The sequence below is a fragment of the Catharus ustulatus genome, chromosome 3, assembly GCF_009819885.2.
Source record: "Catharus ustulatus isolate bCatUst1 chromosome 3, bCatUst1.pri.v2, whole genome shotgun sequence".
NCBI classification, from domain to species: domain Eukaryota; kingdom Metazoa; phylum Chordata; class Aves; order Passeriformes; family Turdidae; genus Catharus; species Catharus ustulatus.
The window spans coordinates 83,453,585-83,479,184 of record NC_046223.1 but is presented as its reverse complement, the minus strand read 5'-3'; the positions used below and the strand labels follow the sequence as shown (position 1 = coordinate 83,479,184).

General features: G+C 38.1%; 1 protein-coding gene across 6 annotated transcripts in view; it reads left to right on the top strand.

Annotated features, from left to right (window-relative positions):
• The first annotated feature begins 315 nt into the window (after nucleotides 1–315).
• DOP1A (DOP1 leucine zipper like protein A) overlaps nucleotides 316–25,600 on the top strand; it is a 62,526-nt gene continuing 37,241 nt past the window's right edge. For 2 of the 6 annotated variants that reach the window (XM_033054779.1, XM_033054776.2), the window contains exons 1-9: nucleotides 316–396; nucleotides 11,236–11,427; nucleotides 12,559–12,740; nucleotides 14,944–15,114; nucleotides 16,466–16,655; nucleotides 17,247–17,345; nucleotides 18,911–19,010; nucleotides 21,403–21,485; nucleotides 23,504–23,612. In XM_033054779.1, the coding sequence (XP_032910670.1) occupies nucleotides 11,290–11,427; nucleotides 12,559–12,740; nucleotides 14,944–15,114; nucleotides 16,466–16,655; nucleotides 17,247–17,345; nucleotides 18,911–19,010; nucleotides 21,403–21,485; nucleotides 23,504–23,612 (1,072 nt within the window). In that variant the 5' untranslated portion in view covers nucleotides 316–396; nucleotides 11,236–11,289. Of the gene's footprint in view, nucleotides 397–734; nucleotides 903–11,235; nucleotides 11,428–12,558; nucleotides 12,741–14,943; nucleotides 15,115–16,465; nucleotides 16,656–17,246; nucleotides 17,346–18,910; nucleotides 19,011–21,129; nucleotides 21,272–21,375; nucleotides 21,486–23,503; nucleotides 23,613–25,600 lie in introns of those variants that run through there. The other 4 variants (XM_033054777.1, XM_033054774.1, XM_033054775.2 and 1 more) reach the window with 3 other exon arrangements.

The following is a 25,600-nucleotide window of genomic DNA, read 5'->3' as shown; positions in this document are numbered from 1 at the left end:
ATCTCCTTCCAAGCCCCGCTCCCATGAGCGGGGACACCTTCTACTAGACCAGATTGCTCAGAGCCCCATCCAATCTGGCCTCGCACGCTTCCAAGGACGGGGCATCCACAGCTTCTCTGGGCACCCTGTTGCAGTATAATTTTCTAAAGAGCCGCCCACCTTCCATTTTTGCCTGCGCTGTGTTTGGTGAACTCAGTAATTCTCAGGCCAGGTAAACAACAACCCGCACTCGCACGGAGCCCGCTGCGCACCGGCGCACGCGCGCCGCCAGGGGGCGCAGCGCGGCTGCGCGCGGCGGGCGGGGCGGGGCGGGCGCGGCGCGGGGCACGCCGGGAGCTGTCAGGGCGGCGCGGGGGTGCCGGTGGCGGTCGGGCTCTTCCGGCTCGGGTCGCTCAGGTAACGCCGCTCCCTGCGCTCCTTCCCCGGGACCCTGGTGCGGGCACGCAGCGCGGCCCGGCGGCGGCTGCTGCTCCTCCCCTCCCTTCACCCCCGTCGCCGCGCCGGTGTTGGGGAGGGTCCGCCCCTGGAGCCGAGCCGAGCCGGCCCTTTGCTCTGCTTTGCTCTGCCCTCCCCGCCGGCACCGTCGTGGCGGACGTGGGTTGTGTGCGAGGGGCAGGTGCTGAGGAGCCTGGGGAGAGCGGTTATATCCTGTTAATTGCTGCATCAATTAACCTGTGGCACCTGTCCACCCCTCCCCGCTCCGTGTCCCCGCAGCGCCGAGCTTTGGGGCGCAGAGCCTCTCCCCGCACCCCGGCAGCGGGCGGTGGGGCCTGGCTTCGCCCTTCCTGGTGGAGCTTGCCCAGGGAGCTCTTCCCGCCTGCCTGGGAGCGAGCCTGGCGTTGGGCTGCCAGGGTCGTCCTGCTTTGACCTTGAGCGTCTAGGGGGCTGTGGGCCTCTCCTAGGTGAGATTCCCGGTTGCTGGAGTTACTGCGTGTGGCATTTGGAAGGATACGTGGGACATGCGGCTGTCACTGGGCTGTGTGGTGCAGGGTTAAATTTCATCTGTTGATGCAGAGGTGGCCTTAAATCTTGTGATGCCAGTTTGAAAAGCATAAATATATGACAGCTTCTGGTGTTAAATATTTTAAGAAATAATATTTTCATACCTGTGACAATAACCAGAGTAGTCTGAACAATTTATCTCTTTAAGTGACCTGAAATATGTTAGATATGATGTGCAGGTTTTAAAGAGCTGATTCTGGGTGACTCAACCGTTGTTTTTGTTGCTGATTGCAAGAACCCTTTCTCTCCTGGATCTTCTTTCAGTATGCAGTAATAGTGAAAGTGTTATGGTTCTCAGGTTAACTGCAGAGTGTTACTGATACCTGAATTCCGGGTGTAGGAGTGTGAAGAGTTGGGAACACTGTATCTAAAGAGTAACAGGCTAGATGCTTGCCGGTAATAAAGGGGCCACATTATAATCTTGAAGATCCTATTCATTTCCCTTTTCATGCAAAGGCTTGGCCTGCGTTAAATACTTAAACAGGCCTGGCTGTTAAGTTTGTCCTCTTTGTTTGTGTTTGGTTGTCTTTTTTGTTTGTTTGTTGGGTTTTTTTTATATTGGTATCTTCTCAGAGGGTGGAAAATAGGAGATCTTTTGCTCATAGTGTGATGGCTAAATATTGGGATTATCCAAAAAGTATGGTAATTTTCAATACAGCATGTATGAATTTGGGCGGGGAGGTGTCAGTTTGGAAACAGGCAGATTATTTACAGCATAATTTGTGGTTTTGTTATCATTGGCATGAGAATTGGCACTTTTGGAAACTAAGCCTGGAAATGATACGGGGAAAGGCCGCATTTCTAGCTCACTGAATGTCTTGCTTTCCCAACTTGTTGGTAGCACCTGTGACAGTAGATATTTACACAGCATTTTACAAAGAAAAGGTATCTTATATTTTCCATTACTGGAGTGGCTGTGCATTTGAGTGGATGGTTCTGTTCACAATGGAGGCAGTACTTTTCCTTTGTAAAATTATTGGCATGATACGCAGCCCATTAGAAATGCTCGTCACAAGCACAGCAAGCTTGTGGGTAATGTGGTGCTGTGGATCAACCCTAGCCAGCAGCCAAGCCCCATTTCCCCACCTGCGGGACAAGGGAGAGAATGAGGAGGATAATAGGAAGAAAACTCATGGGTTGAGATAAGGACAATTTAGTAGGGAAAGCAGCAGATACACAAGCAAAGCAAAACAAGGAATGAATTTACCCCTTCACATGAGCAGGGAGGTGTTCAGCCCTCTCCTGGGGAGCATCACACCTAGCAGTGGTTTGGGAGGAAAACAAACACCATCACTACAAATGTCCCCCCTTCCTCCATCTTTGTATGCACCATCACTGCAAATGTCCCCTCTTCCTCCTTCTTTGTATGCTAAGCATGATGTCGTGTTGTCATGTCTTTGGCCATTTTGGGTCACCTGTACCAGTTCTGTCTCCTCTGAACTTCCCACGCACCTCCAGCTTGCTTGCCAGCATGGCAGTACAAAAAAAAATAGAAAAGGCTTTGGCTCTGTGTAACCTTGTCCAGCAATAACAAAAGTATCTGTATATTATCAGCCATGTTTAGCACAAATCTAAAACAGCCCCCTACCAGCTGCTGTGGAGAAAATGAACTGTACTCTGCTGGTGTAAGTGGACTCAGCCTGTAATCTCCTGTCACTGTTTTCTGTTTGAATACAGGAGGACACTTCCAGGTGTTCATCGCTGGTTTATTTCTCTTGGCCACTGTTCCTGCTGTCCACCTTTAGTGTCTTCTTGCTTAGCCAGGAATGACTGCCTGCTCAGGGTTGGCTGGCTCAAAATGTTTATTGATATTCTTTTCTCTTTTTTCCTTATATTTTTCCTTTGGTGGAGCTCTATTATGTTAAATCTGCAGTGTGTAGAAGACAACCAAGAAGAGATATGAAGTATGTTGTTAAAAAACCCTGTTTTAAAAATGATTGAGAAAAATAGGAGGTAGAAAAGAGACTACACTAAATGATACCTGCTAAGGCATGAAATAGAAAAATGGAAGTAATTTTTCTGTATGCACATAAATTGTCTTCCAGATTAATAACCATGTTGCTCTGACTTGTAGATGAAAAGAAGCAGAATGATAAATAGAAACAGTAAGTGATATGTTTCCCTCTGAGAGGCCTGGGAGAAGAAGCACTGTAGGATCAACCATTTTCTCACAATAACTGAAACAAGAAATGAGAAGAAAGCACCAAGGAGAATCAGTCAATAGTTTTACAACAACACATTCCTATTTTTATCAGAAACTTGTAGTACTTGTAGTATAAGCATTAAAAAATAGAAGTCAAGGAATGGTACTTTGCCTGACTTGATTTTTCATTTGCAGAAACTGTAGGGAATTTAAGCTTTAATTTATGTTTTTTCTGGCTTAATTCTGAGGATAAGGAGAGTGAACAAGTTTTGGTTCAGGCAAAATTTTCAGAATAGTGAGGAAAGGATTCTACTTTACAAATTCCTTTGAAGTCCACCTCTGGAACTGGGAAACCAGTCGCACTATAAAATGTAACCACAGTAGATAATGAAGAGATATATGTGTGGCATTATGACACTATTTCAGGATTAAAATCAGAATAAAATTACAGAAATTCGTTGAAATGAATGAATTACTAATACCTTAGACCTCAGGGCATAATAAAAAAGGAAGATGGACAAAGTCTTGCCCAAATGCATTGTATTAGATTGTCCAAGTTTAGTAATGATAAGGCTATGAGAGCTTCTGACATGCCTTTGTGAAAAGACCTATCAGGATCTTTTGGAGACAGAATGTTAAACCCACCTGAAGCTACATATTAGAACAATGAGTATGGATAAATGAAAGGCTATTGTGAGCAAAGAATAAATTAATAAATTACCTGGCTACCATTTTTTTGTTTTTAATTTGATAGATTCTGTGTTAATCTGTGTATCAGAATGTCTAAAGAGAAGTTTCAATGTGAAGGCACAGCATTATGCTGGAAGCAAAGCTTCTCTTTCAGTACAGAGTGCTGCAAGTGTAGTGTAAGACAGAGAACCTCATCTAAGTAATTTTTTTTATACTATTTGTGTACTAAGCTGAAAAATATCCTGAAGTTGGCAAACTCTCCTTTGAAACAAAGTATAGTACAAATATAGCTGTAAGTGAAGTGATTCTGGTTTGAGTTGATTTCATTGTTATATTTACTGTGGCTTTTTTGCTGTTGTTTATCTATTTATTTTAAATGTATGACATATTTATTTAACTTACTAATTTGACAAGAGTAAAAAATGTGCAAGAAAGAAAAAGAATACTGCAAGGTAAATCTTCTCTCAATAAATGGTTGGACAAGAAAAGCTAGCTCGTTAAAAAAGAATCCTTTTCAGAGAGGGTTCTTTTCATTTGAAGGCACGAGGCTGAAACACACAAAAGTGGAAATAAATTGCAGTTTATTTTAGGAAGCCTGTCCTGTTCCTGTGCTCAGGCAGCTGGAGAGAAGGTAACTATTTGATGTCTGTACTTATCAAGCACTACTCAGGAGGGAGGGCAGTGTTCCCAAGGCCCAGTGGGTGTGTGTGAGAGCTGGGCAGTTCAGCTGTGGGACTGGGAAAGCACAAAGCTCGTGGTGCTCGCAGGTGGCGCAGGAGCTACAGGGAGGGTGAGGCTGCTCTTGCACCAGAGCACTTGTTCTCCCTGTGATAGCACTTTTTCCAACCCACTGAACTTGTGGTTACCTGGCATGTGGCTGTGCCAGGTGAATACCTTCCATATCCTGTGCAGAGTAATCCAAACAGCCTTATTGCTAATATTCAGTGGCAGGAACTCTTTATGAAGGTGACAACTGACATTGTAGATGCAGGTTTGATTGTGAATAGCTGAAAACGGCCCTGCCGGCCCAGGGAGCAAGCCAACTCTTTTTGAGCATGGCAACAGTTTCTTTTGGTCCAGGCACCAGTAGTTGATACACTATAGACGATGTTTCACATAACTTCAGAGTAAGGAATTTGTTTTGATTTGGCTCTGCATTTGAAAGTGGCTGGTGACTCCAGATTGTTTCATGTTCTACTGGAAGGTGTCCCTGCCCATGGCAGAAGAGTTGGGGCTAGATGCACTTTAAGATCCCTTCTAATTCAAAGCATTCTGTGATTTAAAAAAAACTTCTTAAATATTTGGTATTGTTCAGATGCCAGCTGTGGGAATGAAATTATTATTTTTTCAATGTCTTTAATCAAATTGTTTACACTTTGATGGATGCATTGCTGCCAAAATTTAAGATTTGTGAGGAAAGATGGTAACTCTGAATGGAGATGAAATAAAGTTTAAGGAGGCAACACTTTGAACACTTGTGATATTGAGTGCATGGTAAATTCTAGGTGGATTTTTTGTTGTTGTTTTTGTTTTGTTTTGTTTTTTTCCTTCAAATGTGTAACTGGATATGAGGAAAATAGTGACCAGTTATGGATTTAGACTGAAGTACTGACTGTTCATATGCAGTGGTCAGCAAAGGGAAGAAGGGGACAAAAAAGTATTTAAAAGTAAGTGTTGAAGAGCAGCCACAATTTCAAAGAATCATTTTCCCATTTTTCTCTGTGTTGTGTTATTCTGACTTAAATTACCATCTGTTTTTTAGTAAGATGTGTTAGGTGTTTTGCATAATTTAGAATAAGAAACAAGGCTATCTGGAGCTTTGTTGATTTTTGGATGTAAAATGATCACTGATTGAGCTATAATTTATTACATAGAGAGTCGTTTGTTGTAAGAAAGGGAAAATGGGGTAGTGTTATTTTAGTAAGAAGAAAGTATTTTAGTTAATGGTTGACATAAGCTTTAAGAAAGATGCAAATCATAATCTTTGATTTACTGACTGATGTGAGTTCAGATCTGTGAAATCTGAATATTTCATTTGATCTCATGAAGAACGACACTTTAAAAGTAGACAGTCTAGTGTAAGATTCAGGCATTCATGAAGTGTAAAAGTGCCTAACTCTAGAAAAGATGATGTCTGTTACACTTAACCAGAAACAATAAGGTAATCCTGAGCAGCATGCAGGCAATAGTGCTCAAGGGCTGAAAGAAAAGGAATCGGTAGTTTTCTGTTGGTGAGTCTGGAGTCAAAAATCAGAATTTCAGTCCAATATATGAAACTGTTTTGTAGTTCACCTGTTATATATTGAGAAGGTGTAATAAAATAGAATTGAGTAGAAGGGTTAAAATGTCCCTCTAAACTCAGTTTTTAAGAAGCAATTGGAAGAAACATGTATTTGTCAATGACACTGAGAAGTCTTCGGTCACTTTCTTCTCTCCTCTGACAAACAGACATAGATTTGGGGGGTTTTTTAATATAATTTCAGAAAAATTATGCTCTAAGCAAATTGATTAAATGTTTGTTTATAATTACAAATTTGTATAGTAACTAGAGAAGTTACACTCTTAGAAGGCTTGTTGTATGTTACTTATGAATTTTTAAGCGTGTTCCTTGTTCCTCCTGTCTGGTGTAAGCCATCCTTTGGAAGCCTGTATGACAGAAATAGCAGGAAAAACATTTTATATACCTGATGTACTTGCATGAGACTCTGGTCACTGATAGACTTAGGTTTACTCCAGTCTTTTTTCTGTAAAGAACAGGCAGAAGAAGGAATAATTTACTCAGTTTCTTTTTACTGACAGTTTGATTTTTTAATGTAATAATGAATCAACTTGTTTTGTGGCTTCATAAGTAAGGCGGGTACACATCCAGCTGGGTACCTAAACTAACCTCTGTGCTTCAAGCCATAAGTTTTCTCTCATTTAGGGTTTTTTTGATATGAGAATCACTCCCAAGAAAACATCTTGTGTTGATTTAGAAATTGCCAGTATGAGTAATGCACAGATTTGATTTAATTTAATTTTGTTGTGAAAGAAATTTGAATACCTAAAGAAGAGCTGTGTTTTTTCTGTGGAAAAATGTAATGTGCTGTGTCCACTTGTGAATATGACTAGGTAGAAAAGTGTACTGAGAAGTTATTAATCACAATAATAAGTCTTACTAAGTGTTGCAGACTATTGCAGGATACTAATGACATAATGGCTAGTTACAGTTAATAATACTGCTAGGTGGGGTTCTTTTGTTTGTTTGTGTAGTATGGGGGAGATTTTTGTTTCATTATTCTACTGAATAGCAGTTGGCCAAAATAACAAACTCAAATGGCTCTTATTCTTCAGAAGATATTGGAGATTCCTGTTTGAAACATTCCGAGACTGTGGAAAGTCAGTCTAGAAACAGAGTAATTAACTGTAATTGGAAAATCTTTATCTGTGGTTATAGAAGAATGTATGTATTGTCTATATTTGAGTTTTATCTGTAGAGTCTGGTTTGGGATTTGCAGGACTTATTTTGCTATTCATGTTGTTAAATACTTCTGAGGGGAAGCAAAGCGTAATAAATTACCAAATGACAAGGTGTCTGTTTTCCATGTATTCAAATCTGTGTTTGCAGTGAGTCTATTTAAATACAAATGTTTTTCTGCAGTTGCTGGCTTAAAATGTGGGCACTATACACGGCTTAAAAAGCAATAGCACTACAGTGAAATTAGCATTTGTTGTCATCTGCTTTTTAATTGTTTACTAGTTCTTTTACTGTGCATCCCATAACCACCCTTGAAATGGTACACAATTTTAAAAGTGCCTTGGAATATTGCATTGCAAAGCGGAAACCCTGAGGAATTCAAAGGAGCAAGCTTGTGAGCTCAGATTCTTACAGTACTTGGAACAAATCTTGTGATTGCTTGAAGTGACTTGATGTATGCAGATTTGTGCTCCACAATCAGCCACTGGGCCTGTACCAGTATTTTGGTATTGCAGATTGGTGTGAAGCACATAAATAGAGCAATTATCTGATGCTTGAAAAAAAAGAGTGGAATAGTAGCAAATCAAACCTGAAGAGGAGGTTTGGGGTAAGATAGATAAGGGAGAGCTTATGAATCAAGTCTTATAATCTTGTGATTAAATCAAAACAGAATCTAGATAAAAGTTGCATTTATGGAACTGATTGGATGAAGCTGCTGTTCCTCTCCACATTCTTTTGGCTTCAGTGAAAAACATTTAGAGCCTCTTAAACAGGTGAATAGTTTATGTTGAGGTGTGACAGAAGGTGCTTAGGTACAAAAAGTATGAAGAATGAGCACTTGCTGTGGAAACAGCTGAAGCAGTATTGTTTTAATGTGAGTTGGAAGAAAAGCAATACCACCTCATCGGTGAAGGGAACTGAAGGCTGCTTTGGACGCACACTGTGCACAACTCCCAGCAAAAGAAGATCCACAGCCCCAGACACCTGCTTTCCTTGTCAGAGTCATGTGCAGGTGTGCCCAAAATCATATGGTGTCCATATTTTAATCCCCACTAGAAGGTGAAGTAGAAGGTAGTAAGTGTCAGGACCTACTTCTGCAATCACTATTTAAATAAAATAATACTATATTTGAAAGTGTATAGTACATCTTAGGTAGTTTCTTGGGACAGAAAGCATATTTACTTTTTGACATCCATTTAAAAAGTCATGGCCATCTAACAGGTCAGTGATTGCCTATGTCAGACTCATGAGATTGGCTTAACCTTCAATCTGAAAAGCTTGGCTCATCTCATCTGGTATACAAAAAGGTTAAAAAACCCTCCAAAGGATGCTGCTCTTCATATCTTTGTTTAAAAAGAGAAACAAAGAATATTCCAAGGAAATTTGGCCCTCATGCCAGATGGTGATTGTGTAATGACAAGATAAATACTTTATTCTGTGGGCTGTCTGATGGTGTAGCAGAAAATGCTATTTTTCTATAAAATTTTATTTTTTAGCTAATTTTTTCAAAGTAGTAAACCATGGAAGAATAAAGATGTGATATTTATAAGGAAATAGACACTACCAAGGTTTCCATTTTATTGAAATACCAACTGTAAAATCAAATGTTTTTAAATCTGCATTTTTATTATTGATGAAGAAAACAGGAAAGTTTTGATAAGAATACATTATAGAAATATGAAATTATTAAAAACTACATTGTGGAATATCTGTAGACTAAACAAAAAGAAAACCATCATAAACAAGCTTGTTTTTATGTATGAGAACTCAATAATTGGCATTCCTGTAATTTTAATGATTGTAGAATAGAAGAAATCCAAGATTTATAAAAATAATACATAACATGTAGTATCCTCTCTGGATGCTTCATTTACTATGGCTGCTCATGATTTGTCTAAAACTGAGATTTCATTGTGGGAAAAAGTATGCAAGAAATTCTTTGCATAAATTCTTTCTGGAAAAAAGCCCACTTTTTTAAGATAGAAAAATGAGCCCATAACTGTAGAGTAGTAAGGAAACAGTCTATTTTTTTTCTCTATATGAAACTTCATAATGATTAAATTTGCACAGCCAGTGTGTGGTAGGCTTGTCTAAAAGCATAGTTATTCAGTTAAAGATGTTAGTGCATTTTGATTTTAAAATTAAGGGATTGTTCTAATTAGTTTTTAAGTCTCAAAGGAAGCTACCTGTTTAACCCTGTGCTCTACCTGGTTTGTTTAAGCTTTGATGATGAGACCACTGTCAGCTCTCAGGTCTTTCAAGAACTTGAGGAAGACAGACCCCTGGCTTAAGTAGTTGCATTTATGCTTTAGCTGGATGAAAAGGATTCTGATGCATTCTTCACTCAAAAATAATTATTTACTGTGTCAAGTTCTTTCTCCATCCCTTGTGCCTGGAAAAGATGGAACTGTGCTGGTTTTAGATGTTGGTTCTTCTTTTTTCTGTGTTAGTACTTTATTTCACTTTTGGAGATCAGACTTTGGCGGTTGTGCAACTGTCTCTTTGAGAAATCTGGTGGCATTTTGCAGGTTTTCTGATCTTTTTTGGGATTTAATCCAAAAATGGTTATAATAAAACGAAACCATATGAAAAGGTGGGGTTTTTTTAAATTAAAAGTGGTATCTAAGTGCTTTATGCCAGTGAGATATTGCAAAATCTATCAATTTGACACTCAGAATGTGTTTTTAAAATAACGGTTTGCATTTCTGTTCTGTCTTGGAGACAATTTGTCATTATTACTCTGCCATCAGAATCAAGAGTGCAGAAGCCTTGTCATTTTGGGCCTTTTTATTCACTTCTTCTATCCAGCCCTTTTCATTTTATCTGCCATTTTCTTGTTTTTCTCTGTTCTTGCAACTTTCCTTATCACACCTGGAAGACAGTCTGATGAATGCTACTTCTTTATACCTATTCCATGGTTTGTTTGGTTTTTTCAGTCATGCTTCAGCCTGCGCTTCTTTTGATTCTGCACTCAATTTTCTTCCCATTTCCCTTAATCAAGAAAGAAGAGAACAGCATCTGCTAAATGTGGAGTCTCTTCTGAAGCCAAGTACAAAAGAGATCCCAAAGGTCTCCCCCAATAATACCCCCATTATTGAAAGGGACACCAAATCTGCCTTGTTCACAGATGTCCTACAGTAGCATTTCTCCTTGAGTTGTATTTGCTTGGGGTGAAAGTAGCTTTAAAAGCTAATTTCTTTTAAAAGGTTATTGAACCTCTGTTATAAAAAAAACCCATAGTCTATGACCTATAAAAGTACAGAGTGGTGTTCTGGAACTAGAATATCTTAATGACTTGGTGTACCACATGACGAAAATACACTGGGTAAATTGCAAAAGCCTATGATTACAGAACACTGGTAAACACGTACTTTTGTTGTGCCTGGATGACAGTAATATAAAAACAAAGTAGCGTTGCATCACTGGATTAGAATAGCAAGTCTTGTAAAAGGAAGTGTTGATGCCCAGAAGTCCTCTTGAATAGTGTGCAGCTATTGTGTGTATCCTTCAGTTTTGTCTTCTGCTTGGAAGTGATTCAGAAAGATTGGTGTCTTCTATTTGCAGAAAGGCTGGTTGTTGAAAGGTGGGGGTTTCTGATGGTAGATTCAGAGGAAGTAAATGTAAACAATGCAACACTTTGTTGCATTGTTTAGAACAAGCAGTGCTTTTTGGGAGATACAGTGCATTAATTTTCTAGGGATTTTTGTTTGCCTTGTGATGTTGTGATTTTTATTATTTATTTGGTTTTTTTAAATAGGACTTGATGTTGGACATGTTAGATATTTGTTTGCAATAATTTAGCTTTTGTTTCTAGTTTGTTGTAACCTGATTTCAGAATTTTCTTTAATATCTTTGAGGAAAATGTAGTGCTTTTTATACATATTTTAACAGCATGTCTTGAGAACAATGGTTTCAGGGCTTTTTTCTTTCATATTTTGAATAGGTAATGTCTGTACATGAATTGCAAGCTGGTCTCTAGTGGGGACACCGTGGGAGGATGAACACGGAGGAGCTGGAGCTACTGACTGATTCCAAGTACAGGAACTATGTAGCAGCTGTTGACAAAGCACTGAAGAACTTTGAATATTCCAGTGAATGGGCAGATTTAATATCAGCACTTGGGAAGCTAAACAAGGTATGCCTGGCAAGTGCTCTTAAAAAGATTCGGGAATTGCAAAAGGTACTGGTGAGCAGTCCAGAAGTGCAAGGTTCCAGCCATCTAATACTCTTGCAAATATTTCAGCAGTCTGAGCCAAATGTTGGGTGTGGGCAAGGAGCAAACAAATCAAACACCTTTCTGAGACCTAGAGTTGAACCCTTTGTAACTAAAGGGAGAAGTTATTTACATTTCTAGTGGAAATAAATGCAACATCATTCATTAATAACATTTGCTTCTAATACCATTCAGTGTTATAGAAATAATGTGAAAAATAGTAACTGGTATAAATATCAGCAGTCGTTTTATGAAGCATTGGTACTAAAATAAGGCTCAAATCATTCATGGACCAGAGAATATTATCATTCTGATTCATTTTAACAGTCAAGTTTAATGGGCAGTATCATTGTAATCTATAATAGCAGTTTACAAATCAATACAGATCTTGATATCCATAAAGATCTTGGTTTAGTCAGTTGTATATGTTTCTAGGCAGCCCCACTCAGGAAAATGGCACTATAGTTGTAAGTGGCATAATTATTTTGTATAAACTCTCATTTCTTTCTTTTTTTTCTTTTTGACTCTAGCAGTTCTTGCTGCATGTTTGTGCAATGTGAAGGCTGTGATATGGGGGAAAAAATAAAAAAATGCAAACGCAGCTCTGTTTTCCAGTCCTGAAGTGATTACATCGTTTCAGACAGCAGCAAAGTTTTGTATGTGATCTCGCTGTCCTGCATTCTCTTAAAGCTGTCCCAGACTCATGACCCACAGTTTAATAGTCTTCTTTGAGCTAGTGCTAATGGATTTTATCAAATGGAAATAGCAATTTTTGTCCTCAAATGGATGAGTAAATGACAAATGGACAAGCTGTAGGCAAGAAGCCCATTACAAGTCAAGTTTTAAATGCCTTGACAATTTCACCTACAACGAGTGTACAAGTGAAAAACATGGCAAAGAAAAAGCTCCACAGTAGATTTTAATGGCCTTGGGTTTTTTCTTGTAACCTAACTTTGTGTGGTGACTTACTGAACATGTCCAGGAACTCTTTTATAAAATGTGCATTTGATGTTTAACTTTTGTGCTGTTTTTCTCCTTGTGCTGATTTACCAGGTGCTACAGAACAACGCCAAGTACCAGGTAGTACCCAAAAAGCTGACGATAGGCAAGCGCTTGGCACAATGTCTGCATCCAGCTCTGCCAGGAGGGGTTCATCGGAAGGCACTTGAAACATATGAGATAATTTTTAAAATCATTGGACCCAAGCGTTTGGCCAAAGATCTGTTCCTCTACAGGTACAATATTTTAAACAACTCTGTTCCAAATGCATAGTTGAGATCTTTTTTTGTTTTCCTGCATTTTTTTATTTGTAGTATTACTTTGTTATATAGCAAGAATCAATCAAGAACCCATTTCTTTCCCACGTTATTGGTGCTTTCCTAGTACTTTTCTTCTGAATATTGTATAATTGAAGATAAACAGATCACCTAAGTTTTTGTTAGGATCTGATTTTAGTGCAAGAAAACCTGGAATTTATTTTTTTTCATTGAAATAAAGATTTCTGCCTGTAGGTATCGTATGTGTAGTAATTGAAATGTTAATTCTTCATTGTATTAACGTTACATTTTCATTTTTTAAGTGATTTTGGAAAAGAATCTGAGTGTAGTTTGTTACAATAAACTTTTTCATCAAATTAACATAATGGAAAGATTTTGTTTTGTTATCATGAGGAGCAAGTACAAACTCTTTCTCAGTTTGTGGAACTGATGATAATGAAAAGGAGGGCTAACCTTGAAAAGTTAAGTTTACTCAGCATATACGGTTCCTAAACCTCCATTTTGAGGTATACATTTTTGATTGGGTAGGGTGGGCAAGACATTAAGTTATTTCTCATATAATGAATAGATAGATGTGTACACACTGTCACACATTATTCTTAGTCTTTACCTGTCCCTAGAGATTAAAATTTCATCAGTTTAAGAAATAGTGGGATAAAATAGAATTCTGTTTAGGTAGAAAAGGTGTGCATTAATGCTTGGAAAGAAATTGTATGCCTTAACATCAGCTCTTCTGTCTTGTATTGTCACGATGTTTATACATAATTACATGGAGGGGGCAGTGTTTCGGTTCTCTGTTTCAACATGTTTTAGAAGTCACTGTGAACTCATAGATCACATTTTTTGCTTGTACAGTGATTCAGCAGCAAGATCTCATTAACAGTAAGTTCTAGGGTAATGGAAAATGCTACCTTGTATAATCTAACTAAAAGCTATTGTTACTGCTGCTAGGGCAAAGACAGACATTCACATTAAGGCATTATCAAAGATTCCAGTATTTGTCATGAAAGCAGAATGCCAGTGTCTGAACATCAAATCTTGAAGTGTGAGTAATAGCCTTACAAAGAATGACTGTGGGTTAGTGGGCTGCTTATTGAACAAAAAGACATTTTCTATAGAAAAAAGAAGCCAGTTGACAATGGTAAAGGACAAGTTCTGCTAGACTGGTAAAGGCGAAAAACATTTTTGCCAAAAATCTTGTATTTTGGAATGAGTTTTGTACAGTTTTTTTCTCTATCATGGACAATAACCTATCTGCATAGATATTTCTTTTAACAGTAGATTTGTAGGTGTACGTTTTAAGACCCTTTCCTTAAATTACCTTTTTACTGTTCTTTAATTTTCTTCATATGTCGGGGTCTTCTAACCTGAGTCCTAAATGATTTTGAAAATTGAAGTTGTGTTCATGTGCATTTGATTATTGGTACAGTTTGTAATAATTTATGATATTTAGTAGCAACAGCAAATATAATCTTAGTATCTCTGTAACTTCTTAGGAGGTCACATTTATAACTTTTGTGAACTTACATTCAATTAAATTCAGAACATACTTCTAGTTTTTTCAGTCAGGCTGTTTTATAAACAGTAGTGTGAGTAGATTTTATTGTTAGTTTCAAAATCTGTTTTCAGACTGAGTTTCTGAAGTAAATATATATAGTTTAATGCCGCTTAACAGTATAAATGTCTTAAATTTTACCTTGAGGTTACTTGCTGAAGTAAAACACCATGATTTTTCTTTCAGAAAATTATTTCTATAAATCTCCTCAAATTGTTCTTATCCAATCTTTTTTTTTCCTTAATAAGCCCAAAGAAAATGTATTTTTAAATACAATTTTCATTGTGATATGGTTCAATGTGGGCAAAATTAACATTTTGTTATGCAGAGATGCTTCTGGTTTATCATATTTGTTTTATTGGTGAATGACTGTCATCTCTGGGCTTGTTATCACAATAGTAATAAAGCTCATAATATCAGCCTTGGGATATACCAACCTGTCCATCTAAATGCAGTCGTATTGTCTGGTAGTCTATGCCTATGCACAATTTGAAGAAAAAATCTGATGCTTATAATAACTATACTGGATGTGCTTGTAGCAGTCTAGAGAGAAATAAATTTGTCACATGAGAGGCTTCTTTTAAAAAGTTAAAATTTATTTTTCAGTTCTGGACTATTTCCACTCCTTGCCAATGCTGCTATGTCTGTCAAGCCAACATTATTGAGTCTGTATGAGATTTATTACCTCCCTTTGGGGAAAACATTGAAACCAGGGCTGCAAGGACTGTTAACTGGAATTCTGCCTGGATTAGAGGAGGGATCAGAGTATTATGAAAGGTAAGGAGGCTTTTGTTAATAAGGTGATATGCTTGATCTGGGTGGGGGATTTGCTGTAACTTTTCACTTATGTACTTGTATGTGGATTTTATTGTTCTCAAGGTGGTTGCTTTTTAATTTGATGCTGTCATATCATGTTATTTGCAACAGAATGGTATGGTAGAAGGTTCTTAGTGTTAATTAGGACAAATTAACTGTTAGTTGTTCCTGCTAGTAGTTATGCAAAGGGAATTGGCATTAAGCAGACTTAGTGTTATATGCCAGTCTCTTCTCCCAGGTAGCAAGCAATAGAACAGGAGAAAATGGCTTCAGGTTGTTCCAGGAATGGTTTAGATTGGATTTAGGAAAAATTGCTTCACCTAAAAGGTTGTCAAGCATTGGAACAGGCTGCCTGGGGAAATAGTGGAGTCGCCATACCTGGAGGTATTTAAAAGGTGTGTAGATGTGGCAGTTTGGACATGGTTTAATGGTGAATTTTGCAGTGCTGGGTTGGAGTCAATGATCCTGAGGGTCTTTTCCAACTTAAAAAATTATATGACTCTTGATATGGGTTGACACACATAACTGCAGCATCTGGGCTACTGAGGTAGCATCTTAACATATTAAAGGATGAAGTTACACTTCAGCACTTACAGTTCTTGGAATTGTTCACATACTTACATATTCTTGATATTTCCAACTTCAGGAACTTGAATTTTCCCAACTTGTATGAGAAGAGCAATTCAACACTGTCTTTTTCTATTTCTGTGTAGGCAGACACCCACACCGTGTAGTTGGCATCACTACAAAAGGGAACAAGGTCTATCCAACCTGCATTCTGGGGCCTTCCATAGGGTGTAGAAGTGCTGCCACATGAGTTGGAGGAAATGAGGACAGGGGCAGGTGTTGCTTGTACTCAAAGAAATGGGGTATTTTTATACCCTCTTATTACCAGAAGGACTCATTGCAAGGAATGAGAGGGCAAAAGCCATCTGCTTTGATTCTTTTCTTCAGTAGCTATGCTTTCCTGCTGTCTGTCTGAAACCTCTGTCTGTAGCAACACTTGGCTTTAAGTAGCAGATGAAGGAGTTATTTGGCTCTTTGAACATAAGGAGTACATAAGGAATACATAAAGAGAAGCTGTGGGCAGGCCAAAGGCATTTTGCAAACCAGATTGGCCCACAGGCTTGCTGGCTGGATTGCTCTGTTCAGGCTGCATTATAAGCTTCAGTGTATAACTGGGCCTGTCTTGGCCTCTCAAAAGGAAACTTTGACCTTCCTGTAACAATTAAGTTTAATACTTATTAAAACTGGGGGCAAGGGAAGGAGCTGTGATAGATGCCCTGATTCAGCTGACTTGGTTTTACTGCAGAACAAACACACTACTGGAGAAAGTTGCTTCAGCTGTGGATCAGTCAGCATTCTACAGTGCTCTCTGGGGCAGCCTCCTCACCAGCCCTGCAGTTCGCTTGCCTGGCATCACTTATGTCCTCTCTCATCTGAACAGAAAACTGTCCATGGAAGATCAACTCTACATAATTGGCAGTGACATTGAATTAATGGTAATGTTTTAATGGAACAATGGACTTATAATAAGTAAGTAACAACACTGAAGTTACTTACTTATTATGTAATGTATTTCTGGGGGGGATTTAGATGTATTCTCTGTGTTTGAACTTAGCCTTTGAAGAGATAAAAATGCGTGTTTATTATAGCTCCAGTTAAAATGATGTTTTGGTGCATGATAGGAGTGTTTCAAAGCTGAATTAATGTATCAGAACTGCTTAGGTTTTGTGTAAAACTTTCCATTCATTGTATGTTTCAGCTAAGACTGAGTTTTGTTGCAATTTTTGGTTCCTTTTTTTAAGAAAAAGTAGAGAATAATTTTGTCTTTTAAATTTAAGATATTAATTGGTAATATAAAAAAGCAAAAGTTGTTTGTATAGTTTGGGGAATACTTTGATTCTGTGTTTCCTCAGTGGTGGAACTTTTTATTTTCCTGTTTTATCTTGTTTCATTATTCAAAATTTAAAATAACCTCATTTAGTACTTATCATTATTTATAAATAACTGTTCTTATTTTTGAGTGTTGTCTTATATCTACCTCCTTAAAATAATAACTATTTTGGGGGGGGGGTCTGCCATTACTTCAGGTGGAAGCAGTAAGCACTTCAGTGCAAGATACCAGTGTTTTAGTACAGAGGAGCACACTGGACCTTATCCTTTTTTGTTTTCCTTTCCACATGAGCCAGGTAGGTTATTAACATGAAAGATGAATTGACAAATTCCTAAATGTACGTCACTTCTTAAGTCAGTAGCAGTATTTGGTTGGTTTTTGTTAATGATTTTCTTCAAGCTCCAACAGAGTCACTCCTAAGAGTTTCTCTGATAGGTTTGGGTATACTCATGTCATGATCTCTGCTCTTCTGCTCTTTAACTTGATGTGTTAACTGTGAAGTTAACTTTAACTTCTATATATGTAAGCTCAAATTATGTTTAGTCTATTATGTTTAGCTTTTAATTTGCTCCAATTTGATGAGAAAGCAAATTACCTGTTCATTTGCAAGTTTCCAATTCCCAATGCTCAAAATCAGCAAAAGTTAATCCTCTTAGCACAACATATTCAGAACACTAGAGAATTTAAAATGATTTTTTGTTTTGGATGAGTGGTTAGCCCTAGCAGTAGTGGGAGATAGACTTTATAACTTCTAGATAAATTTTTTTTTTTACTGTATTTATTGTTAGTTATTTCCTGTTTTTAAATGATCCATGAATTATTTAACTCATAGAGGCAAACCTGTACAAGACTGATTCTCATCTTGCTAGAAGTTAGGAAAAACCTGCACTTTTATGTAAAAAAGAACTGTGTTTTGCTTGTGGAAGTGGTTCATTCACATTTATCAATTACTATAGGAATATTTGGAGTGTCTCTGTTTAGGTACTGAGATGTTGAAATTATCAATACAGCATTTTTTCAATATTAAGATTTACACAAGCATTTAAAGCAGTAAGAAACTGAAAAAGTACAGTAATTTCACGATTATAAGCCGCATCTCCGGCTGTCGGCAACATTTCATTCTTTGTCCATACACAAGCCGCACCCAATTATAAGCCGCTCTGTTGTTTGCAGCGAGGACCCGTGTGCAACAAAGTTGCCAATTAGTAACAGAACTGTGGGATCACGGGGTTTACTGGCTGGGCTCGAGCTGTGCGGGCTCGGCCCGCTCGGGGCTTCCAACGAGGCCAGGTGGCCCAGCTCGGCGCTGCTGCTTGGTGGGGCCGCTTGGGGCCAGCCGCTGCTGCCGCCGGGCTTGCTCGCCCCGCTCGCGCCGCGGCGCCGGCCGAGCACGGAGCATCCCCTGCTCCCGCCACGGCGGCGGAGGGCGAGGGCAGAGCCCCCCCCCTCCTCCCCGGGCCGCGGCAATGGCAGCGCGGGCTCCCCTCCTCCTCCCCAGGCCGCGGCAATGGCGGCGCAGGCTCCCCCAGTCTCTCCCCTGGGCTGCGGCAGAGGAGGGAAGAAGAGAGCTCTCCCACCTCTCTCCCCGCCCCCTGTGCTGCCTGCAGGGAGCCAGGGTAACAGAGTAACACTGTAACAATCGTGTAATGCCGGCTTTTACTGGCAGGTGCTTGGCTCGGAGCCCTGGCTGGCAGGTCTAGGGTTGTAAATGTCAGAAAATTATTCACATATTAGCCGCCCCCGACTATTAGCCGCACTTCCGGGTTTCCACCAAAATTTTTGTCAAATTGCTGCGGCTTGTATTCGTGAAATTACTGTACTTTTCATAGTTAAATTTAATTGTGTTTCTGACTTCTTCAGGCAACACGTCCAGACATGATCAGAATTTTGTCAGCAGCCCTTCATGTAGTGCTGCGCAGGGATATGTCACTCAACCGAAGGCTTTACGCATGGCTTCTAGGTAGGTTTGTATTTCATTCCATTGGCCACTGAAAGTGGAGGAAGTATTGTCTTTCCGTTAGCAGTGTTTGCACTACTGTGAAAGAATCTTGGAAAAATGAAATACTTAATTTCTTTCACAAGACAGAAAGGCACTTTCTCTCTCCTTGGACGTAGAAGATGAAGGATGTCATCTTGGAACTCATTCCATCATATAAATTGTTGGTGCATTTTCCTCTAGCTGCAATTATGGGCCACATTCAGGGGGTAGAGTCTAGTTTAGCTGGGTTATGGAGATAGGCACTCTGAAACTCTTTCTCTAAAAACATAGAATAGAGAAAACAGAACAGGCATTATAGAGTGCAAATGATAGTTGGAACACAACAGTATAGATGGTATAAAAAGAAAAGAATGCTGAAGAGCATTGATACTACAGTTTCAGTATGCAAGCTTTAAACTTCATTACATCTTTGTGTGATTGAATTAACAGATCACCAGTCACTTTTCAACACCTTTCTGAGTTAAAAATTGAACAATTGGGAATACAATTCTACCAAATGACATAAAATCAATACAGTACAAATTTACATTTTTATGCGAAACCAGCAGGTAATCAGAAGAGAGTAGCAAAGAATTATAGCTATTAGAAGGCTCTTAACTATTCAGGGAATAGTTAGAAGACCAGAAATTAGAAGATGTTAGAAAACAATTACTCTTACTCAACGTTGTTATTTTAAGGAAATGAAGCCTGTGGTCACATGAATCTGACCAGTTACTCTTTAAACCCATTTGCAATATCATGGAAGTTCCTAAGTGTGTCCCAGGAACTGCAGACCGAATGGAGAGACATGAAGTAGCTTCTCTACTTGATATGTTTTGCAGTCTGCTGTTACCCTCTTTGTTTGGCATCCCAGCTCACCAGCAAGTACATATGTGCTTCTTGGGCCACCCAGTACCCTTCCCAGCAGATCTTGCACCTTTCCCAGCCGATAGTTAAGATGTCAGAGACAGGTAGCCTGTGGGTGACTGGGCAAGAAAGAACTTGAGTAGCAGAGAGCCCTGAGAGAGAACTGAAATTATGAAGTGAGGGAAGAAATCACCAGCAGTGTTTTGCATGACAGGGTTGGTTGTGTTGCTGTAGGAGCAGAAGGGGTTTTGAAATTAAATATGAGAAAATCGTGGCTTCTTTGGTTAATCATTCCTAAAGACACTGACTTGCAAAGGATTCATCTTTTAAAGAAAGACAATGAAATGCAATGTTGTTCTCCATACCTGCATTTTTAGATTTGGGAAAGAAATAGTTTCTAGATTAAACACTGCAGTCATGTTTCAACTAAATTTGATGGACAAGATATGTCTTTTGCTATTATTGAAAAAGATATTTTGTATATTTAAAATATCATACTGCTTTTTTAGTTGTAACCTTATTTTACAGCTATTTAATGAACAAAGTCTCCACTGAAAGTCATACAGCTTTAGAGAATACTTTTACGGTGACTTCCAGGTCCTATGTTGTCAATAGCTACTTCCTCTATGTGCTATATATTTGGACAAACTATTTGACAATATAGGATTTTTGCTTTTTTTTTCTTTGGATGTTGTGCTGCTTTTCTATTGTCATGATACTCTGGTTCTAATATAAGACATTGCAGATGAAGATCAGTTATGCTGGAAAACTGTCTGAATTCTGTTGTTCTGTATGACATTGTTTAATTCTGGTATTTGCTATTCCTTCCTATTGTCTTACAGCTAGAGGTGCCATAGTAACATTCCCTATGAATAGAAATGGTATACATCTCCTTAAATCAGGTTATCTTAAACATTGTTAACCAATTGATTTTTTTCTTTGTTAAGCCTGGTTTTTTGTGCAATTAAAAACTTACTGGGAAAAGAAAAGAAACTTACAATACAAGGGTCCATCTCCTTTCTGTAATTTTGAATTTTAAAAAAGTTTGTAGTGTGACTGGTATTCTTTTATGTGCTTTAGTCATGTCAGTGTATTTTGATTATCATCTCTATATATTTAAAACACTGAATTTTTGTGTTCTTGTTAATATTGAAATATTTTTATGCAACAGTTTGTGGGGTTTTTTAAGGATTATGGGTTGTGCAACATTTGTGAAAATTTTTATATTGTACAAGAAGTAATTGGTTGATAATATTACATAAAACTAATTTTTTTATTTGTGTGCAAACTGCTTGTGTGAAAGTATAACTTAGTTTCCCATATTAAACTCTATAAAATCATCTTTTTCTTGCCAACATGACTTGGACTTCATATTGGTAAGTTATCAGTGCTAGTGTGTTGATTTCTAGTTTAAAGAAATTGGCAATATATTCTATTAAACTGCAAATATTTATCTGCTTTGCCTTTTGTTTGCTTGAAGGTTTTGATAACAATGGTGCCCTTGTAGGACCCAGAAGTACAAGGCACAGCAATCCCGAGGAGCATGCCACTTACTATTTCAACACCTTCTCTAAGGAGATGTTAGTCCAGGTAGCTATAAAGTGTTTTATTGGGGCATATGTTTTTATGAACAGATCCTGATCAAAGGTGCTGTAACTGTATCTTTTGACTTGCTGATGCAATGTGACAATGTAATCTTGTCTTTTTGTGATACTTGTTTCCTATTCTTCTAAAATTTTCTCACTGGAAAAATGAAGACATAAAATAATGTGTTTCTCTAGAATAGCAGAATGAACAGAACAAATACTAGATTTCTCCCTCTACTTTTCTACAATGAATGAAGCATACATGGATGTTATTTGATAATGAACTTGGCACCTGGCACTGAAGCCTGTTCTTTCATTAAACTGAATTGGAGAATTCTCTTCTGTAGATATGGAAACTCTTCTGTGTCTTGGGAATCAGAAAAAAAATTATCAAGTGGCACTCAAAGTCTGTGTTAAAAGGGTCTTTCTCCCATCTAGGAAAAGGGAGCATCTTCTGCTCTCTGTTGGCAGCCAGGAATAGTTGAGAAAATTGGCAGTTAAACTAGTTTACCCTTAAAGCCTTTCGATATGAGCTGAGATCTGGTTCTAAGAACTGTGCTACTTTTCTCACAGTAATTGAAATGCAGATGTCTTTTAAACTGCTGTGAGTCTGATCTTGAAGTGGGGAAGACATTTTATCTTAAGGCAAATTGATAAGGTCAGGATTTTTCTGAGTCAGAACTGTGATGCTATGTATGGGAATGAGAATGGCAATTCTAACAGTAGTAGCTGACACAAGAATATTCAGCTTATCCCAGTTCAAAGCTGACACCAAGCACAGAGCTAGCACCTTCAGTTTTATCTGAAAGTTGTGAGATCTGCTGTTCAACTGATGAGGAAGAGACCTCAGAATTGCAGTATTTCATCAGTAAGGACCTCATTGGCACTATCTCACCCTTCTCTTATCACCCTTCTGTCTTCCTTAGCAGATGATTCAGAAATTATTCAAATGTAAAGGAAAGGCCTGAATGAGCTAGTTTCACCTTTACCTTATATAAAAAAAACCGTGGTGAGCTTTCAGCAGTATTTAGGCATGGTTAATGGTTATAGTCTTTTTTAAATCTGTTCTTCTTTTGAATTTAATCTGTGTCAATAAAACTTTTCTGTCTGAAAAGAGCATGGCCGTAGGAATCGGTGCCTTGCCTATACATAATACAAATTACATATGACTTCTAAAACCTTTTGCTGCCTCTTGAAAGATGTTAAAAGCATTGCTCTTTTCTGCCTTCTCTAGCAGTCTCTGTATTTTGTTTTATCCAGTCAACCCATATCTTCTTCAGTTATGATGTACTGAAAATTCTGGCCTTCTAAAGACATACGAAAGTACAGAAGATTTTTCTTTTAAAATATTTGCTGACAATACCTGGTTTGTAGCAGATAGCAAGGCCAAACTGGTTTTCATGGCTCTATTCTTTTTTATCTCTCTCTCTTTTTTTTTTTTTTTCTTTTGTCCTTTATTTTGAAATTGTAAAAAAAACAAACTAGCTCAGACAGTCAAGTCAGCCAGGCAGAAAACTAAGCAAAACCTGTGGTTGTCTCATGAGACATTATTTTAATTCTCCAGCTCATTCCCTCACCTGCTTTGGTATAGAAATTCAGTCTTCTGATTTATTTCAAAGTTACCATTGCTATTTAGTCAAGAAAATTTTAATCCACTTAAGTGAGTATATCACAGGACAGATGGTGTTTTATTAAGCCCTTAATATCTGCTTTGCAATATCTGCTTCTTAATATCTATCTTCTCTAATAATGTGTTCATTAATGTTCATGTCTTCTCTTTTATTCTTAAGAAATATTGAGTTATCTGCTTGTAATACTTCATTTTGATTTTAAATAAAATACAAATTACTGAGTTCTGTTCCACAGAAATGTTCACAGAAAGTTGAAGCTGAAAGAATTTAATCAAGGAGACTGAGCTGCAGTGAGATGAAGTAGTGGTCTCCACTACAAAGAATTTTCCCTTTTATTGCTTCCCTGCTTTTTTTTTTTTTTGTTTTCCTAATATGTTTTTGCTCTTTGTAGGCAATGGTTGGAATATTGCAAGTTAATGGACAGGGAGAAGAAAGCACGTTAATGCAAGACTTAAAGCCTTTTCGAATTCTTATCAGTTTGCTGGATAAGCCTGAACTAGGTAATTTTCATTTATTCTTTTTAAATTGTTTCATGAGGTATTGCTTTGAAAATTTTTCTTTTTATCAAATTGAAAAAGTTATATGCTTAGTATGGGCAGGTTAGCCCGATTTCTTAGGTCTTCCAAGCTGTATCTATGTTTTGCATTTAATTTAATGCATTAATCAGATTCACCTTTTACCAAATGCCTTTCTTCTACTTTGTACACAGGAAACAGTAAGTCCAAGTCATAGAGAGAATTAACTGTGTGTTGGAAGAAATGCAGACTGGATCTTTTTTATGACTTTCATCAAATGATGACTTTTACTATTACAATTCCCAGCTACTGCTTTAGGGAATAAATAATCTGTTCTTTCTTCTACTATACTTGCAGAGATGATAGATATTAACAAGAAAACAGTTAATTTTTTTTCAGAAGAATTTATGCAGAGGAAGCATTTGTTTGTTTGTTTGTTTTGTAGGTGGTTTGTTGGGATTTTTTTGTGTTTCTTTTAAATTTTCCTTTCTCTTATTTAAAATGTTTAAATGCCCTCTTTAGCAGATGAGTGCTGAGGACTATGGGACAAAAGTATTTTCGGCTAAGACTTGGATATCTTGTCTTTTTCTTTGGAATACAATTTTGAAGGTCACTGAAAAAAATAAAAATTTTTTTTAAATCGGTTATCAGACTTGAGGGGGGATAATAAAACCATAAAAATACAATAATTATAGAAAAGACTTGGCTAGGACAGAAGAACTACAGGGAACAAAATATCTGTCAGAAATTTGCCATCCTGTAATTTCTGGTAATCAGTCTAAACGTTGAGAGGCCATGTGTATGGTAAGATTTCATAAAGTAGCAAAGCTTTGAGGATTCTTTCAGCCAAATGAGATATAATAAGCTAAAAGGTTTTTTGCTTGACTCCATGAACATACTCTTACTGAAGGCAGCTAAATGAGGCTAAGAAACACATAAAGTAAATGGTATCTCAAGCAGGATTACTTTTTGAATTTCTTTCAAAATAATTTGGGGGTTTTTTTTCTTCATAATTGAGGTTTAGCTCAAATCCAAAGGAGGAGCTATTTTATGGAATCATAGAATGTTTTGTAATGGAAGGGACCTGACGCATCGTCTAGTTCCTACCTCCCTGCCACAGGCAGGGAAGCCTCCCAATAGATGAGGTTGCTCAAAGCCCCATCCAACCTGGCTTTGAACACTTCCAAGGATGGGGCAACCACAGCTTCTCTGGGCAGCCTGTTCCAGTGCCTCATTACCCTCTGGGTAAAGAATTTTTTCCTAGCAATCAAAATCTCTTTTCTTTTAGTCTAAAACTGTTCCCTCTTGTCCTATTACCATCTGCCTGTATAAAAAAATCTCCCTTTTTTTTCATGAGCCCTATCTAAGTACTAAAAGGCTACGATGAGGTCTCTCTGAAGTCTTTTCTTCCCCAGGCTGAACAAGCCTGGTTATCTCAGCCTGTCTTCATAGGAGGGATGTTCCCACCCACTTACTGTCTTTGTGGCCCTCCTCTGGATTTGCTCTAGCAGGTCCATGTCCCTGTGTTGGGCATCCCAAAGATGGATGCAGTACTCCAGGTGGGATTTCACAAGAGCAGAATAAAAGGTCAGAATTGCCTCCCTTGGCCTACTTTATCAATGCAGCCCAGGCTACAATTGCACACTTTCAAAAAGTACCATACAGACTATATCTTAAACTAAAAAAAAGCCTACCTCAAATTAAAAGGAAGGATGATGCTCAAAATATTTTATCTTATATTTGCATTTAATTATTTGAGTGTATTGTCCATATGCCAATAGCTTGAGATAACTAGGAGTATTTCAAGGCGTTTGACTGGAAGCTGCCACTGATCAAGAATCTATGAAGTCCATTTACATGTTTACTGAGCTGAACTAATAAAAGGGGTGCGTTGGCTTGAACATTATCTGTACTGCTGTGACTGCACAGCTTTTTGCACTTGGTGTGTTTGTATGCAGCTGCCATTGTACGCA